The sequence below is a fragment of the Arachis hypogaea genome, chromosome 12 (genome assembly GCF_003086295.3).
Source record: "Arachis hypogaea cultivar Tifrunner chromosome 12, arahy.Tifrunner.gnm2.J5K5, whole genome shotgun sequence".
Taxonomy (NCBI): Eukaryota; Viridiplantae; Streptophyta; class Magnoliopsida; order Fabales; family Fabaceae; genus Arachis; species Arachis hypogaea.
This window is the reverse complement of record NC_092047.1, coordinates 117,130,671-117,149,091: the sequence shown is the minus strand read 5'-3', so window position 1 is coordinate 117,149,091 and position 18,421 is coordinate 117,130,671. Positions and strand designations below refer to the sequence as shown.

At 35.5% G+C, this 18,421-nt stretch overlaps 4 protein-coding genes and 1 long non-coding RNA gene across 5 annotated transcripts; 4 read left to right on the top strand and 1 right to left on the bottom strand.

The window, feature by feature from the left end:
• Window positions 1-387: 387 nt before the first annotated feature.
• Window positions 388-2,815, top strand: LOC112728653 (uncharacterized). Its single transcript, XM_025778880.3, has 2 exons — window positions 388-614; window positions 2,371-2,815. The coding sequence occupies exon 2, from the start codon at window positions 2,387-2,389 to the stop codon at window positions 2,636-2,638; it is 252 nt and encodes an 83-aa protein (XP_025634665.1). The 5' UTR covers window positions 388-614; window positions 2,371-2,386; the 3' UTR covers window positions 2,639-2,815.
• Window positions 2,816-3,788: 973 nt separating this feature from the next.
• LOC112728652 (uncharacterized) lies at window positions 3,789-5,537 on the top strand. The gene is made up of 4 exons (XM_025778879.3): window positions 3,789-4,050; window positions 4,184-4,286; window positions 4,411-4,529; window positions 5,075-5,537. The coding sequence occupies exons 2-4, from the start codon at window positions 4,190-4,192 to the stop codon at window positions 5,192-5,194; spliced, it is 336 nt and encodes a 111-aa protein (XP_025634664.1). The 5' UTR covers window positions 3,789-4,050; window positions 4,184-4,189; the 3' UTR covers window positions 5,195-5,537.
• A 1,277-nt stretch (window positions 5,538-6,814) lies between these two features.
• LOC112728650 (anthocyanidin reductase ((2S)-flavan-3-ol-forming)) lies at window positions 6,815-8,616 on the top strand. Its single transcript, XM_025778877.3, has 6 exons — window positions 6,815-7,085; window positions 7,213-7,379; window positions 7,455-7,655; window positions 7,734-7,893; window positions 7,975-8,188; window positions 8,319-8,616. The coding sequence occupies exons 1-6, from the start codon at window positions 6,845-6,847 to the stop codon at window positions 8,461-8,463; spliced, it is 1,128 nt and encodes a 375-aa protein (XP_025634662.2). The 5' UTR covers window positions 6,815-6,844; the 3' UTR covers window positions 8,464-8,616.
• A 940-nt stretch (window positions 8,617-9,556) lies between these two features.
• On the top strand, window positions 9,557-14,777 carry LOC112728649 (uncharacterized). The gene is made up of 3 exons (XM_025778876.3): window positions 9,557-9,932; window positions 10,776-10,938; window positions 11,089-14,777. Exons 1-3 carry the CDS (start codon window positions 9,819-9,821, stop codon window positions 14,520-14,522), a joined length of 3,711 nt encoding a protein of 1,236 aa, XP_025634661.1. The 5' UTR covers window positions 9,557-9,818; the 3' UTR covers window positions 14,523-14,777.
• A 2,807-nt stretch (window positions 14,778-17,584) lies between these two features.
• On the bottom strand, window positions 17,585-18,290 carry LOC140177381 (uncharacterized). Its single transcript, XR_011869230.1, has 2 exons — window positions 18,149-18,290; window positions 17,585-17,924 (listed from the first exon to the last, which is right to left on the bottom strand). It is a non-coding gene; the product is annotated as an uncharacterized lncRNA (long non-coding RNA).
• Window positions 18,291-18,421: the final 131 nt, after the last annotated feature.

Below are 18,421 nucleotides of genomic sequence, written 5' to 3'. Positions count from 1 at the left end.
AAAATTTATTTTATTCGTTAAGGAAATAGTGTTAAAAGAAAATGGATATTGTAGCTTTTCAAAGTAGTTCCTATTATTCAACACATACAAAGCAACTTAAGAGATTCATATTTATTATTCTTTAAAATATGGGTGTGAACATAATAATTGATACTGGAAAGAATGATAATATTTATTTGAATCAACACCATAATTTTTTTTAAGGATTGAAAATAAAAATCACAAATTCCTAATTTTATAAGTAGAAAAATTTTATTTAAAGCCTTGTGACGTAAAAAATATTAAGAAGAAAATACAGGCCAAGAACAGAAGAGTCGGGGAAGGTTGCAACCACAGGATTTAAAGAAGTTTTCTTTTGTGTTTGCATTAAAGTTGCAAGTTGCGACGAATCGTTGTCTATCCCCGCGGCATATTAGACTGTGTGCATCAGTTTTGACATTGATGGATCTCATGCTTTCTCACCTAACATAACAATAAATACATTTCCGTTATTATTTTTCTAATCTTCTTCTAGTTTATGCTGCTGAGCTACGTGCTCTTCATCGCGAATTGCATCACGCCCTATTCTTCCCCTTCAGTTCAATTTAAATCAAGCACGCCCTTCCATTTTCACGGTAACGCCTTTTCTCCTTTTCCCTTTTATTCGATCTGTGTTTTCATCTACGGTTTTGGTTTTGATTCGCTTTGCTTTGTGTCTTGGATTATCTCTAGTCTCGGATTTTGTTGTGTATACGTATATGTTACCCGGAAAATTTTAACAAAAAAACATTTTGTTGTATGAGCGTGGAGTAACTTTTGCTTAGATGAGACTTTTAATTCATGTTTCGATACTGCCTTAGTATTCACTGCTTGAATTTTCAGATCTGATGTTGCATTTGCATATTAATTTGCAACTAAAACGGGGTAGGGTTTCGGTAGATTCAATTTGTGGGCTTAAATTAATTAATATTCTCATCCTGAATTTTGCGAAGGAACTATTATTCTCATTGGTGTGACCTTGGTTGAGAGTGGATGGTTTTTGTTTATCAACAGTATTGGTCCTTGGATTGTGTATCTGTTTTCCTGCCGTGGCTATTTCATTGATCTTGCTAGGATAAGAAAATAGGTAAAAAATGATATTGCCATTTGGTATAGAATTATAGATAGTGTCATAGTGAGATCTATGTTGTTCCATTGCAAGCCTACTGGCATTGTATGATGAGTTTAAGAGTAGTTACACTTTTGATTAGGTGCTATTATTGCAATTTGCAATCAACAATTCTCTTATGAATTATATTCCCACTTTTGACTTCTTGTGATCACAGCTGTGTTGTATCTATCAACTTATTATAGTGGTTGATACAATTCAGGATCAGGGTTCCAACAATAGAAGTGAAACAGGAAAATTGTGATAAATTATAAGCTACTTCTGCAGCATATTTGCTTTATAACAATTCATATAATCATATATAATATTTGAACATGTTTTTCTGAGTGGGAAAAATGGTTTACCTTCTATTCTATATATTTAGAAAAGGAACCAGTTTTGCAAGAGGGAAAATTGTCTTCTTTTCTTGGTTCTTGAGTCATTACATTGCTGAAGTATCACTGAAAAGAATGTTCCAGTGGTTTTTAGGGGTTGCACTATTATTATGTTAATGTGGAAATATTATTTTCGATTTTGTTAAACTTCAGGGTGGCCTATGTCATCTGGTGAAAAATCTGGAGGAGTCTATTTTCTTCTAGAGTCTAATGACAAAATATATTTTGCTGAGGCTCTCTGTTTTATGACAATTGATGTTGCTATCGTTGTTTATTTTATTTATTCTAGCATGAAATTTATAGACTACTTTTACCATATTGTTTTCCATTGTGGTTGAACTTGAAAGCTGCTGTTTCCAGTTTGGTTGCCATTTGACATTATTCAACATATGCGGATTTCTCCAATTCTTAAATATTTTGAATTTCCAAAGCGATGGATGTGTAACTAGTTGAATCTACTTTCAGCGGTCTCATGCATTGATATCTTGAGAACTGATTGTAATTCACTAGAGATTGAAATTGTGTAGTTTTAGGCTTTTCAATTTTCCTATCATCTTGCTTGATGTACACCAATGAAATGAGTGTGATTCATGGCTTTTATTGAGCTATGGATGCTTTCATATTTAGTTGCATGAACATCCCGTTGTTCTTTATTTAAGGCCAAGTCAAGAAGACAATTCACTACATTTTCCGAACTCAAGTTTTGAGTGGAATGTGATTCTGATGTCATTTCTCAAAGCCCCAAAAGAATAGAAATAAAAATGAATCATTTCATTATATTTTCTGTGAAGCCAAAGATATGTGTGTATTGGATATTTACAAACTACAAATGTTTGACATGACATGCAGCTTCTGGCAAGCTCCGATGAGGTCACCATCTTTCAGGAGGCCCTTCACAAAGAATGAACTGGGAAGTTGGTCAACACTCATGGAGAGGCACCGGTTCCTCTTGTCAGCTCTTGTTCTACTAGTTCTCCTTTGTAGTGTTTATCTTTACTTTGCTGTCACATTAGGAGCCAGTGACATTTGCTCTGGGTTGACAGGACCTGAGAAAGCTTCATGTCATATGCAGCATCTTAAGGCTTCTGTTGCCAAGGGTAAACTGAAACATCTTTGACATTTGTGATTTGAATATTATTTTTGGTGGAGATTGTGTTAGGTGACATGAAATGGAAACATACTCAGGTATAATCATTGTGTTATATGTATACATAGTATTTATCTTGGTTATTGTGAGCACAAATGCATACAGATTACAGACCTTGTATAATGAAGCTATCCCTTGATTGTTTCCTTTTTGTTGATTGTTCTAATCTGCCTAATTTAAGAACGTCCTTAGTACCAAAAATTATAGTTGTCAAATCTTGAATTATATCGTCAACCGTTCAACCAGATTTTGGATCCTGCATTATTTTGTATCAAGCGATTTTGAAGCATACTCATAAAAATAACAAACTAACTAAAAATAAATAAATTCCTAGAATAATAAAATAAGTACTTTGAATTGCATATAAACAATTAAAATTTCAGTATATCTTTGAAGTAGTTGAGAAACCCTGTAATGAGTTTAGTTTTAAGGGAGGAAAAAAAAAACATAAAGTGATTACTGGTTTGGGAGTGTAGTATTTAAACTTCGTGTTATATATAAAAAAAAATGATATTTTTAACTGTTAACTGTAAACTGTAAACTGTGAAGGCCTTTTATATAATTTAATCATTTATGGTCATTTTATGAATTGGATAATACGGTAGTCTATTACTATACTATAACTTTACTAAAACTTATATAATTAATCCATCTCTCGGTTATCTTAATCTTCTTGGCAATAAAGTTGCCACATCAATAGTTCAACACACATGGAGAGAATATAAAAAACAGACAAAAAAAGATGCATTTTTGGTGACATAGGGGGCCGAAGCCCAAACAGAAACAAAAAGAGAAAAAAAAAGAGAAACGAAAGTGACAAACCAAGTTACATCATAGTGAATTTCTATGGGGCTGCTGTCCTGCTGATTGTCCAAGCCATGCTGAGAACCTTAATAATTCCCCAGATTTCTGCATTGAATTTTTTATTTGGTTGCCCACGGTTTTTTTTAAGCCAAGGACCAATCCAGTCATGAATCTGAACTTCATTTAAGATCAGTCATTAATCAATAAATTGCTGCATGTATAAAGTAAAATTCAAACTTGCGAGATTAAACGGACTCAACCAATCTTAAGTTAGTTTCTGCATTGAATTTAATTGGATGATGACGAGTATCAAGTCCCTTTTCTTATGGTCAACTACTATTCGGCCAGCTCCCCGTTGACTGGCCCAATCCAGCAAAGGGGCCCAAATCCTATACCCATTATCCAAAAAAAAGAGAAAGATAGGAACCGCCGTAGCTACTGCGTGCTCCGCCAGGCACGATCTTCTGGTCTCCGTTGAAAAGAGAGGGCAACGCCGAAGCACTTAAGAAATCTTTAAGCTCCACCTCACTTCCCCATTTTCCCCTCATCGTCGTTCCTCCTGCTCCGAAAATCCACAGGTTTGGTTTCTACATTGCTGACGGGGGTTCATTATTTCATTGCTTCTATATTTTTGTTCGGTTTTCAGCAATCAATTCATAATCATAGCTCCAAAATTTGGCAACTGTCAAAGAAATATTGACTTTATCTCAGATTGTTATGTCTAAGGCGGAAGAGAAGGAATATCCACGCGGCTCTACTGTTAAGCGCGAATTGAAGTGCTCCGCTTGCTTCGATGCTCTCTGGTTCTGCTATTGTAATTCCATTCATCCCTCTTCCGTTACTGTCTTTAACCCTATTTTCTCAATCTGGTTAGCTAAATACTACTAATCAAATTTGAATTTTTATCACCGTTTTTACTTTTGTTTGAATACGCGCAGCCCCCGTTCATCAGATGCAGCAATATTACAGGGTTGGTGTTCTTGATAATTGTTCCAAGCAATGGAAAGCCATGTTTGATTGCTTAAATCTCAAGACGAAGAGGGAATCCGAGGTCCAGGTTGGTTGCCTCCTCATCCTTTCTGGTTTCGTGTGTTGTGCTCTGTAATTGGATGAATATTTAATTTTATAGATGATGGAAACATTTTCTTTGTGTTGATTTCCTCAAATCTGTTTTACTATTCTCAGGTCCCAAATCTCTGATTATGTTAAGTGATACATTAGATTTTGCAATTTTTTTGCTGTCATGCTGCCTACATAGTTAGAGTTAGAACCGAATTCGATTTCATGATCAATCCTATGCTAGAGTTGGCAGTAATGGAAAAGTGAAGGCAGATATCAATGCTATGTGAGGGGTAGTTCTTCTGCAGCTTGATTATAATTTATGAGGAGTCTGAGAATGCTTATAGCTATGTTTTTCAAATGATCTTTTTTTGGTATTCTTCCTCTTTGCATTGTTTGTCTATTGCTTGCAATCTTCATGTGGTATGTGTATGCTATGGAATGGCCTCATTCATGTTCATGCTTTTTCATTGTTGCATTGCACAAGTTGCAGGATCAAAATAAGCTTTCAGCTCTGGTAATAAGATGAATTACTTTGTGCAGGAAATTCTGGAAGCTCGTGAGAGTTCAAAGCCTCACATTTGGACTTTCCGCACACCAGAAGAAGCTTCAGAGCGTTGGAACAAAATTTACGGGCATTTACTAGATGAGAATGATGATTGAACCCAAATAGTGCAAATAAAGATATCATTCAATTTGGCCAGTGATTCAGAGACAGAATATGCTTTCAAGTACCAAGAAAAATTATGTTTTGATTAATGCTAAAGAGCGAGTTCTTGGTAATATTTATTGCTTCTTAACAGAGTGAACTTTACACTCAGTGGACTAGGCAAAAATAGTTTCCAACGATGTTATTTTCTTTTCTGGAAGTTGCTATGGCTTTTAGTTCTCAACTTCTCATGATTCCCATCGTTAGTTGAATGCCTCGTTTCTGATATTGAATGTACTGCTGGATTGCTAAATCTTAAGTGGTTTATTTGAAACCCCAGCATAGCAGATTTCCTAATTCATGTTCCATTAGCTGTCACATGAAAATGAGGAAGATGTCACCGTCTTTTTTGGCTAAGAAGTAAGCCAATATAGCCATAGATTTTGACATCTATTCTAATTTCTATATATAGTTTTTAGTAGATCAGCTGGTAAAAAGGGAGCAGAAAAAGCATTATCTGATGGAGCATGGAAATGTTGATTGATTAACTAAAGAAATTTAAAGCATTGGACATTTGCAGTAAATTACAGGGGAAAAATTTTAATCAAACTACCTAACTACCATTCTCTCACATTTAAATTAGTTAGGTGCCTCACATCGCATGAGAAATCCAGTGAAATTTTGTGTATATTTCCACTAACATTGTGGAAGCACTTAGAACTTAGTGATTAGATTTAGGTCACAAAAGCCAACAGCCATGAATAATAAGTGCTCAAAATCTAAATTCGGTTATTATATTGTTAAACATCAGTTCACTCGTCGATTTAAGTAAATGTTCAGATTCACCGCGAATTAATTCTTAACCTATCATATCGAGAAATAGTGAAATACCATGAAAAAAAAAAGATGGCAATACACGGAGCCAAAACGTGCTTCTCAACCCATATTATGCACCTTCAATTTTCATGATTGGAAAACGTTCTTATACATCTCCATTCTCCATGGGAATACAGCGTTACCGAGTCCCACATGAATTATTAAGTTCAATAAAGACTACATTAATTATAGGATAATTAAGATAAAATAAATTTAATAATTTTTTAATTATATCATATAATAAAAAAATAAATGTTAAATTTTCAAATGTTAAATAAGGTGTATAACAATCTTAAAAATAAAGTGTAATATCTTTATCATAAAAATTATAGCAATATATATATAGAGGATGAGAATTCTCCCCACCTTTAGCTATTGTTATATGCTTGTGCAGGTGAAACGTTAGATGTTAGAATAGTAGATGAATCATGTGAGTCTGTAAGGTGAGGTGGGAATTGATAATTAAAAATATTGAAATGAATATATGAAGGTTAAATAACTTTAATGAATATATTATTAGAATATCATAATTAGGAAACAAAATCAGACAAATATCAAAGAGGTTTAGAAAAGTATTATTTTTATTATTCATATTTTTTATCTGTGATTACAAGATTCTTACTAATATAAAGATCAAGAGTACGCTCGTTATGAAATAATATCCTAATAAATTACATTGATTTTTTTTTTAATCCTCTTTAATATTTTCCTGATTTTGATATTCTAATATATATCTCTCTTACTAAATTGATAGATTTGTTCAGCTAGTTTCATAGGACTTGTTGTTGATGCGTTGGTCACGTGCTCAAGTAACTGATGGAAATGAAACACCGTATTATTTAAGGAGCAAACAAGTATGTATAACTCTCCATTATCCCATTACATCTTTGAACATGGCTAGCATCGAGAACCAAATGGAGAATAAGAAGAAGGCATGCGTCATTGGTGGAACTGGTTTTGTGGCTTCTTTGCTCATAAAGCAGTTGCTTGAGAAAGGTTATGCCGTCAACACCACTGTTAGAAACCCAGGTTGGCCTATTCACTCTCTACCATGCATTCTAATAATACGTTTCATCAACAGGTTATTCCAATAAATTTTAAAAATGTATTAAAGTTACCATTTTATTCTATTGAATTGAACAAAATTTGTGTGCAGATAATCTTAAGAAAATATCTCACCTATTGGCACTAAAAAGTGTGGGAGAGTTGAAGATATTTAGAGCAGAGTTAACAGTGGAAGAAGATTTTGATGCCCCAATAGCAGGTTGTGAACTAGTCTTCCAACTTGCTACCCCTGTGAACTTTGCTTCTGAAGACCCTGAGGTATTTTACATTGAAATTAGATACTTTTAAACGTGTGAATGAGTGATTGAATTAAAAAAGAGTGACATGTTGCAGAATGACATGATAAAGCCAGCAATAAAAGGTGTCCTGAATGTGTTGAAAGCATGTTCAAAAGCAAAACAAGTTAAAAGAGTAATCCTGACATCATCGGCAGCTGCAGTGACTATAAACCAACTCAATGGGACAGGTTTGGTCATGGATGAAACCAACTGGACTGATATTGAATTCTTGAACACTGCAAAGCCACCTACTTGGGTAATGTATATAGAAACCAAACTATATTATTGAATGATGATAGATACTAAAAGTGAAGTTGGTAATCCAAATGTTCAGGGATATCCAGCATCCAAAACACTAGCTGAGAAGGCTGCATGGAAATTTGCTGAAGAGAATCACATTAATCTCATCACTGTCATACCTGCCCTCACAGTTGGTCCTTCTCTCACCCCAGATATCCCATCTAGTGTTGGCCTTCCCACATGCCTTATAACAGGTTCAAAAAACATTACAAATACTCCTAATAATAATTGAGTTCGTTCATGTTTCAAGAATGGTATTCTTTGAAACCCTGCAGGCAACGATTTCCTCATAAATGGTTTGAAAGGAATGCAGATGCTGTCAGGTTCAATATCCATAACTCATGTGGAGGATATTTGCCGGGCACATATATTTGTGGCAGAGAAGGAATCAGCTTCTGGTAGATACATTTGCTGTGGCCACAACACTAGTGTTCCTGAGCTTGCTAAGTTTCTTAACAAACGGTACCCTCAGTATAAAGTTCCAACTGAGTAAGCTTCTAATTCTGAAATTTGGTGTGAATTTTTGAGAATCATGTTTTGTTGATTTCATATTGCACTTTTATGTGAAGCCTTTATTATGTATACCGTTTTCAACTCATTTTCAATTTTGTAATTGCAGATTCAATGATTGCCCCTCCAAAACAAAGTTAATCGTCTCTTCTGAGAAGCTTATCAAAGAAGGCTTCAGTTTCAAGTATGGAGTTGAAGAAATTTATGATCAGACTGTGGAATACTTAAAGACTAAGGGTGCCCTCAAGAACTAGATCTTGATAAATCCAATGCCTTCAGCATGCTTTACGCTTGTTATGTAATAACTAGCCATTTCTTGAAGTCCAGTGTGATGTATTAATTTAAACAATAACCTAAATCAAGGAAACAGTAGGCTTATTACTGTCAATTTCCTACTGTGTTTGTGATGGATTAGTTCATGGTTAATTACTTTACTAAAATATGGATTAATTCATGGTTAACTTTCATACTTTCCAAGTTCATAACATCAAACTATCAAAGAGTTTTACATATTCCATGAGACCTTGCTGTGGATTCCTGCCAGTAATAAGCTCAAAGAGTAGCATACCAAAACTATAAACTTCACTCTTCTCAGTGAAGGTTCTTGTAGACATATACTCCGGATCTAGATATCCAAAAGTTCCTCGGACAATCGAAGCATGAGGTCTGGAAAGCCCAAAATCAGTGACCTGCTCAGCAAAATTTAGATTTTAAAACTCAAAAGTACATTGGAAAGAAAGATTTTATGCTTCTAGCTTTATAGGGTAATAGTGAGAAAGGAAACTTGCAGTTCATTTTATATGAAAGTAGGACCCTTTAAATCGAGAATACAACATTGTTTGATGCTTCCTAACAAATAAGATAATATATCATTCTGATGAAATGAATATAAATGAGGGAAATGTAATGCATAAATTTGAAGATTAGAACAAACAAGAGGAAAAAAAACACCTACAAATATTTCAAGTACCACCATCATCCTTATTCATATTATTGTGGAGTATCCTGAACTGGTCCAGCAGTATATGTTCGAAGAAATACTTGGGAATTATTCTTCCAACTATAAAGGCATGTATGTTACTCCACTCACATGTTCTGACTTAAGATCAATCTCTACATTGATCCTTTTGTTATATATAAACAATGAATGTGTAAGTTAATTATTTTTATCTATATAATAGTATTTGATATAATCAAATGTGATATAAAATTGTTAGGTGCATGCTTCATAACAAAATTTATTAGCAAAATAATTAATTTTCTTATTCATTACACATGAAAATAGTTTAAAAATATTTGGCCTAGCATGATAAAAAATCACAATAATACTTTCCGGAACCAAAAATTGATTTAATCTGAAAAATGAATAAAAGCAAAACGACGACGTAGTATTGAACGCGTATGTGAAACTGGCTAAACCCGGCGTACAAGAACCGGAGTCACGTACGCGTTTCGGGATCGGCAGCTTGCAACCATCGCCACTTTTCTTCTACTTCTTCTTCTTCTTCTTCTTCTTCTTCACCGATTTCATCGTTTTTCTCTCTCCCACGAAACCAGACTAATTATCTTTCCCCATCCTTTTTTCTCTTCACAAAAGAAAGGGAGCAACATGTTGGAGAAGATCGGGTTGCCGCCAAAGCCTTCGCTGCGAGGGAATACTTGGGTCGTCGATTCCTCACACTGCCAGGGATGTTCCTCTCAGTTCACCTTCATCAATCGCAAGGTTCTTCTTCTTTTTATTTTATTGTATTCTCTTGGGTTCTGTTTCATATTATTCATGATCCGATTGTTCATTCTTTTCTTCTTCTATGAGCAAATGTTGAAACTTTTGCTTTTAGGGAGAAAGCCCATGATTTTTCATGATCGATTGAAATTTTGTCATTGATGTTGTTACGTTCACGGATAGTTAGTTCCCATTAAGTTAAAAGTGATTTGAAAATTAGTCGTCAGTGATTTTTCTGGGATAATCCGGTTAAGCTGACTGAATTTTCAATTACATGGTTTAATTGTATGTAAATGCCATGCTTATAAGAGATATTGTTGTATGTGTATAATTATGTGTTAGATTGCTTCTTAGTTGATCCTAACTAAATGACTATCTCAACTTATTGGCTTTGCATTACAATATTTCCAACTGTCAAAACTACAGTAAAATGCTGTGCTTTTCTCATTGATCCATGAATACAAGAGTAGTTCGTTTGCTCATTTTCCCATTGGGAGAATACGTGCGAATTTACTTCCTACTCATTTATGTAAATGTAGAAAAGAACATCTGTCTATGTCATGTGGTTGTGTTTTGATCTTTTGGTACCACTTCCCTTCTGCATTGCATCTGTATTTTCAATGAGATGGGTAATTCAATGTTTCTGTTATAGTCAAATGGAATTTTGGTCTCAATAAACACAATGAGATGGGTTAAGTCAGTATTTTGGTCTTCTGTGGAAATTGAAAAATGGGATTCATATGCCGGAATATGCTTCTCCATGTTTGCTTATAAGAGTCTTATTGGAACTATGTTAGCAATAATTGTCCAAAATTTAATAGGCAGTTTTCTTTCATGTTTCAGCATCATTGTAGAAGGTGTGGGGGCTTGTTTTGCAACAGTTGTACCCAGCAAAGAATGGTTTTACGTGGACAAGGTGATTCCCCTGTACGTATTTGTGAACCATGTAAGAAGCTAGAAGAGGCAGCACGGTTTGAGTTGAGACAGGGACGCAGACTGGGAAGAGGTGTTTTTCTTTTCTCTCTCCTTTTTTTTGAAAAACAAAATCTTTTGTATGTGTACTAGTTTACCCTGGAGTTGTACTCTGTCAATTATGTTCTTTCTTTCTTTATCACTTCAGTTCCATATTTTCAAATATTCACTTCAATTCATCCAGGGAACGTGAAATCAACTTCTAGAGATGAGGATGAAGTTTTAAGCCAGATTCTTGGTTCTGGTAGAGAGGAAAAAGCTCCCAGCAGTCAAAAATCAAGTGGCACTGCATCATCTTCAAGTGCTAAGGGATTTTCCAATTCTGATGACAGCGAAATACAACAATTTGTCTCAAATGATAAGCCTGATATTCTGGGCATTGATGTTGGATCCACCACTCCTGATGAGTTACGTCAGCAAGCATTGGAGGAAAAAAGGAAGTACAAAATTCTGAAAGGAGAAGGGAAATCTGAGGAGGCCTTGAGATCTTTTAAGAGAGGAAAGGAACTTGAGAGGCAGGCTGATTCTTTGGAAATTCAGTTAAGGAAGAACCGTAAGAAGATGTTATCTTCTGGAAACTTGTCTGACATGCATAACAAAGGTAGTCCAGAAGAGGTTGGCAGTAAAACAAAGTCACTTCCTCATGAGGGTAAAGAAAAGGATGATCTTATGTCTGAACTTAGAGAGCTGGGTTGGTCTGATATGGATCTACATAGTGAAGATAGAAAGCCAGCAAGCTTGAGTTTGGAGGGTGAACTGTCATCAATCATTGGAGAAGTCCGTCCGAAGACTGGTGAAGAAAAGGGCAGCAGAATTGACAAGACTGAGGTTGTTGCTCTGAAAAAAAAGGCTCTTACGTTGAAGCGTGAGGGTAGGCTTGCAGAGGCGAAAGAGGAATTAAAAAGAGCTAAAATTCTTGAAAAGCAGCTGGAAGAACAGGAACTCCTAGCTGAAGCTGAAGATTCTGATGATGAACTATCAGCGCTTATCCGTAGCATGGATAATGAAAAAGAAGGTTCAAATCTGCATGATCATGGGAAAGGTTTTGATCTTGATGGCCTTATTCATATTTCTGATGATCTTGGTGCTAATTTTGAAGTGACTGAAGAGGATATGATGGACCCTGAATTAGCTGTTGCTTTGGAATCAATAGGTTGGACTGAACCTGAACAAACATTCATAAAGTCCCAAACCATTGACAAAGAAGCAGTGCTTAGTGAAATTCAATATTTGAAAAGAGAAGCTCTTAATCAGAAGCGGGCAGGTAATACTGAAGAAGCAATGGCATCCTTAAAAAAGGCGAAGTTATTAGAAAGGGGCTTTGAGTCGGAAGACAGCACCATATTTGAAAAGTCCACTGCTGTTCAGAAAAATATGAGTTCTGACATTACGGGTAATGGATCAGACTCCATTCAATTTGATGAGAGAAATACTAATGCCACTAATACTTCTGCTTCAAAAATGGCATCAAAAAGCCGACTGATGATTCAGAGAGAGCTTTTGAGCTCGAAAAAGAAGGCTCTTACCTTGAGAAGGGAAGGAAAACTGAACGAAGCAGAGGAAGAAATGCGAAAGGGGGCTGATCTTGAGCGTCAGCTGACAGAGTTGGACAAGGCTTCAAATCTCAAAGCACCTCAGATAAGTAGTACCACAGACAATGTCTTGCATACATCAAGAAAGCATTCTGATATTCATAGAAATATGCAAGTTGAGGAAGGAAGTGAAGATGATGTGACAGATCAAGATATGTCTGATCCAGCCTATCTTTCACTCCTTAAGGACTTGGGTTGGAATGATGACAGTAATGAACCTTCTAGTTCTCCAAGCAAGCTTTTGAAGAAAGAAAATGATCATTCTCTGCCTGTCAGTGATGCTTCTTTAACTAAGAATTCTAGAGCACCAAGAAAAAATAAGGGTCAAATCCAGAGGGAGCTCTTGGGATTAAAGAAAAAGGCCCTTGCTCTCAGGCGTGAAGGGAAAGCTGAAGATGCAGAGGAAGTGCTAAGCATGGCTAAAGCATTGGAAACAGAGCTTTCAGAGTTGGAAGCACCAAAAAATGAAGCACGGGTTGAGGCTACTATGATGACACATGAAATCTTAAATCCTCCAGTTGAATCTGCAATTGATGAAGAAAGCAATACTCTTGTTTCGGAAGAGGATATGCGTGACCCCGCCTTGAATTCCATGCTCGTCAATCTGGGGTGGAAGGATGAATTTGAACCTGTGACTGTAAAAAAAGAGCCAGCTAAAAAGGAACTATATATACACAATTCGTCTTCAGGTATTCCTGCTAAAGCTTCTAGGAGTAAGGGTGAGATTCAAAGAGAACTTTTAGCATTGAAAAGGAAGGCTCTTGCTTTAAGGCGCCAAGGAGAAATAGAAGAAGCTGAGGAAGTTTTAAGAATGACCAAGAGTCTGGAAGCTCAAATGGAGGATGAAAAATCAGTAATGCCTGAATCATCTGACTTACAGGAAAAACCTGAGAGTTTAAGATCAACTGTTGAAGTGGATAAAGGTTCAGATACAAATATTCCATTCTTAAGGGAGTCAGGTAATTCAGTGCTTCCTCCCTCTCAGCCAATCGAAAATAAGGATTCATTATCAGCCAAGGTGAGTGCTTCAAGGGAAAATCTTGCAGAAAAGATGAACACAGCACAAACAACTGATAATAGCACTTCAGCTGGCCACTCCATGCATTCAATAGATAGACTTACTAGTGATGGTTCAACAAGTTCATCTCAAACAAGTAATCCTATTCATTTGGACTCCTCGGAAAATCTCAGCCAAGATCAGCAACTCAAAAACAGTGTTACCACGAAAAGAGAATTGACTGGCACAAATGAAAAACCTAACATTAGCAAGTTAAATGCTGCTCAGAATTATGCTTCCATGGACCACCTACATCAAGATATTTTAGCTCATAAAAGGAAGGCAGTTACTTTGAAAAGAGAAGGGAAACTTGCAGAAGCTAAAGAAGAACTCCGGCAGGCCAAGCTGTTAGAGAAGAGTTTGGAGGATGGAAGTGCGCAGCCAATTACTTCTTCTGCAAACAATGTTCCTGATGCATCTCATGCTGTAAAGAAGCAAGAGTCAACAAGTGTTGCCGCGAAGCAAGAGTCAACAAGTGTTGCTTCAAAACCATTGAGTAGCCGTGATCGGTTCAAGCTGCAACAGGAGTCCCTGGGGCACAAACGCCAAGCCCTAAAACTACGGAGGGAAGGCCGCACAGAGGAAGCAGAAGCCGAGTTTGAAAAGGCAAAGGCGATCGAAACCCAGTTGGAGGAGTTGGCAGCCCATGATGCCAATAAACCAGATGCAGCCGAAGATGTGACTGTTGAGGATTTTCTTGATCCTCAACTCTTATCTGCTCTGAAAGCTATTGGAATTGAAGATGCTAATGTTGCATCAAGAGGCCCGGAGAGACAAGAGCCTGTGAAATCCAATGTCACTAAAGGTGAAAACTCTAACCAAGAAAGAATTCAGTTAGAAGAAAGAATCAAAGATGAAAAAAGAAAGGCGGTTAATTTGAAACGTTCAGGAAAACAAGCTGAAGCCTTGGACGCTCTTCGACGTGCCAAAATGTATGAAAAGAAGCTGAATTCAATGACATCTGGGTGATGATGGTACAGTTTCAAGCTGGAAATTGTTCAAATTGGTGAAGAGAATCCATGTTGTATGGAGAGAATCCATGTTGTATGGTAAATATATGGTGCGTTTATTCATATTGTGTGTATGCTTTCTGTTGAAAACAAGTTCATTGTACGGCTGACCACCTTCTTTATGATCATAGAAACATGATCAAATTTGAAGGTCTATTACTTGATTCACAACTACCACACCAGAAATTTGAAGGTCTATTGCATGATTAACTAATTCACAACTAAGTTTTATTAGTTGATAAGGTGGGTTATTGGGTACTACTAACATTGTTCCTATAAGAATTTCAAAACCCACTCAACCCAAACTTGCTGTATTATTAATGAGCATCCATTATTAAAACATCTTGAATTTCAAATGTCGAAGAGATAAATAGCTATCCCCTAGCCTCGTATGTTTCATCTTTTCCTTCTTCTCTTTCTATTTTTGGCTTCTCTGTATCGATCTCTCCTCTTTCCCATAACCTCTTTATCTCATGCATGATGATGATGGTAGCAACTGATATCACTTAGCTTGAGTAAAATTCCCTTTTGCCATATATGGGACTCCAAATTAAGCCTTGCCTTTCCTCTTTCAAGCATCAAACTTGATCCTTTTCCTTTGATTAACAAATGTAAATCATGTATGCACAAATGCGCAACTTTTACTGGTAGTGTCTCTTGAATAGAATGAGTAACTTATAGAAACCTTGGGCTAATCCTGTGAAGTGTAATTATTTGCAAGGACGTCTGTGCATAAATCATGAACTTAGGAATGTGGGTAAAAAATTAATTGAAAGGCTTGTACATGATCGATGCTATCTAAGTATTAAACAGATTCTTGTGTATTTCACTATGCCGACATATGTGTATATAAAATGTATGTGAAGGCTTTAAAAGTAACAAATCAAGCTATGTAATTACCAAGAATGTTGTAAAACAAAAGTGTTGAGCTTAGTTTGATTTTGGGCAAATAAATGATTACAGATATTGGTTGGGTTAAAAGTCCAATATTGTTTAATGTGTGTTTTATTGTTACAGGCCTAAATACTCACTTTCACAGCCAAACAATGTAGTTGGTTTATTCCAATTCCCTTGCTGCTTCAAGTTAATGCACAAGTCCAAAGCACTCTAACATAGTACCGTTAAGCAAAAATAAAAGGCTATCCATTTGATAAAAGAAAAAGGGCAGTTGTCTACATCATGAACAAAGCAAGACGCTGGAAGAAAAAAGAAGAAACAACACACCAAGGACAGTTAGGATACTACCACCACTCCAAGGACATCAGTAAAGCAAACTTCAGAGTATGGGAGAGCAAAACACAAATTTGCTAATGAGCAGAGGTAGTGGGGCTGCTCCTCGGACAGCAGAGAAATGGAATAAAATGAAAAAGGAGTGCATGTCAAGGAAGAAAGCAAAGCAAAGGACCACAGAGGTGGTGTACGGGCTCCTCAAGCAGCAGAGATAGTGGAGCGAAATAAAAAAGGACTGCATGCCAGCTGAGACAACTCCAACGGGTAGCTGGTACAAGAAATGGAAGAGGCAAAATTTGAAGACAAGCTGAAGATATATAACTAACCTCATTCTAACATTTGAAGACAAGAAAAAGAGAGCACAAACTCAGAGTATCATCTCAACTATTGAGCTAAAATCTTTTTCTTTTACTCAAACTTAATTTCTGATTTTCATTGTTATGGTTGTCTTGTGTCATTTTCTGTTTTGAGAAAAAGGCTAATAATGTGAGTTGTAAAAGCCAAGAGAGAAAAGGTAAGAGTGATGCAAAAGAGCCACTAAATTCTTGTGTAAATGGAAGTTGAACTAGGACTAGTTCCCCTTGCCAGGTTGGGTTAACACTTGGTGATCAGTTTGAATCTGTTTGAATTCTCCTTCCAAGTTGAGACAGTACTTTGGGTACTAAACTTTGGTGAAGAAAGCTTAGGGATAGATACTAGTTGAATTAGGTTGTAATTCAATAGTATTTATGTTTGTAATCAGTGGATTATAATAAAGATTCCACCATGATTTGTGGTGGAGACTGGACGTAGAATTCATGGCACTTGGAATCTAAACCACTGGTCTCTTTCTCTTCTTCCCTTCTCCGTTTATTTTCTGCCCATAAGACAAAACGAAAAAAATTTCTGCATTTCCAGCTTCAGTGAATACAGAGTTTGAAACTTTAAATTTTAAGTTAACTTGATTCAATTCCCTTCTCAAATTCAAGTACAACCATCAAAAAATATCTAAAATCATGCTTTAATTGATTTGATTTGTTATTAAGTAACTAATCATATTGAAGATATTTTTCCATAAAGATAATAATTAAGAAATTGCAACGTATTATGTTAAGTGATTTAATCAACCTATTAAATTATCCAACAATTTTTATCTTATATCTTTTTGTAAAAATAATAGCTAAGATATTAATACATATTATATTTATCTAAATAAAACTGTCAGTCTCGTCAGAACAAATTTATTGAAAAAGATATAGAAGCGAATAATAGACCATTGCGCAAGCATGCATGTCTGCCATTAAATATCCATAGATTTCTGAATCAACCAACCACAATTTGTTGTCATTTGCTTATATTTGGAAGGAACTAGTAACATTATTTAGTCTCGATTTCAATAATTCTATACTCAATTTAAAACAATTTTTTTTAAAAAAAATAAAAAATAACTAATCTGTGATTCTGTGCTTCTCAAAATTGAAAACTCACTAACTATCCTGGAACACATCTCTTTCATGCATTTGAAAAAGGGAAGTAATGTTCAATATAACATAAAATTAAGTATACAGCGTATTTATTATTATATATACAGAATTACAGATATACTTGTAGTCTATATTACACACTACAATAACCATTAGAATTTGAGGGCCATGGACGCACCGACAATAATACTAATAGGTTCTTAAATATAGAGATAGATTTGCTAGTAATAAATTGAGAGATTAATCACCATTGAATTTATAATTTTTATGATATATAAGTTCCACTTTAGAAGGGCTTCATTCCGTTAGAGAGAATAAGAGAGAGCAGTTGAGAAAAAATTTATATGTATTTAAGTTGTATCGAATGATACAATATAAAAAGATATTTACAAAATCGAAATCATAAAGACCTATAATAAATATTTAGATACAAAAACAAACAACAACAAAGCCTTGTCCCACTAAGTGGGGTCGATTATAATAAATATTTAGATATGCTAAATAATTTTAATAAAAACTAATTGACACATCCTATTAGAACACGTGCATATGGCAAGTACGTAAATAGTAGTGACAGGATGGTGCATTTCATCAATATGTGCCATTTTTCCTCTACTGTACTGGGTCCGTTCGTTTACTGCTTCTAACAAACCGTATTTTGTCCCTATCTGCTGGAAACTATGAAGCAAATAAATATATGTACTATGATGAAGACACAACATTCAAAATTTCAAATTAAGATTCATATTGATTAGTCAAGTATATACGCAATCACATTGTTCGTGTGGGCCATTTAGTAAGCGGTAATATGAAACAATCAACCATAAGTACTCATAACCAATGGAATATCTGTACAATATGTATAATGGAAGTTTAGGGATGACCGACTCACAGATTAACCGGGAAGCAACTATAGGTGCGGCACACCAGTTTCTGTTTTTCTCTTAACCGGAACGTAGCGTAATGTAATGCATGTGCTTTCCTTTATTTGCAAGAAAAATCTAATAAGGTGTTGGATCTCCACCATAATAAGTGACAATTGTACGTGTTGTCACTGTTGGCACACCAATTTAGAAACTATATATACTAGCCAGTCAGCCATTCGTTGTCGTAGAAAATCTCGAATAGACCAACACCACAGAAAGAATGAATATCCTGTTGTTAA

Bases quoted from the DNA above. Each gene is read 5' to 3' on its own strand.
- LOC112728649 (XM_025778876.3), top strand. From the start codon at position 9,819: ATGTTGGAGAAGATCGGGTTGCCGCCAAAGCCTTCGCTGCGAGGGAAT. The intron at 9,933-10,775 runs GTTCTTCTTCTT...TTCATGTTTCAG, and splicing joins TCACCTTCATCAATCGCAAG to CATCATTGTAGAAGGTGTGG. The intron at 10,939-11,088 runs GTGTTTTTCTTT...CAATTCATCCAG, and splicing joins GGGACGCAGACTGGGAAGAG to GGAACGTGAAATCAACTTCT.
- LOC112728650 (XM_025778877.3), top strand. From the start codon at position 6,845: ATGCGTTGGTCACGTGCTCAAGTAACTGATGGAAATGAAACACCGTAT. The intron at 7,894-7,974 runs GTTCAAAAAACA...GAAACCCTGCAG, and splicing joins TCCCACATGCCTTATAACAG to GCAACGATTTCCTCATAAAT. The intron at 8,189-8,318 runs GTAAGCTTCTAA...TTGTAATTGCAG, and splicing joins CAGTATAAAGTTCCAACTGA to ATTCAATGATTGCCCCTCCA.
- LOC112728653 (XM_025778880.3), top strand. From the start codon at position 2,387: ATGAGGTCACCATCTTTCAGGAGGCCCTTCACAAAGAATGAACTGGGA.
- LOC112728652 (XM_025778879.3), top strand. From the start codon at position 4,190: ATGTCTAAGGCGGAAGAGAAGGAATATCCACGCGGCTCTACTGTTAAG. The intron at 4,287-4,410 runs GTAATTCCATTC...GAATACGCGCAG, and splicing joins TGCTCTCTGGTTCTGCTATT to CCCCCGTTCATCAGATGCAG. The intron at 4,530-5,074 runs GTTGGTTGCCTC...TACTTTGTGCAG, and splicing joins AGAGGGAATCCGAGGTCCAG to GAAATTCTGGAAGCTCGTGA.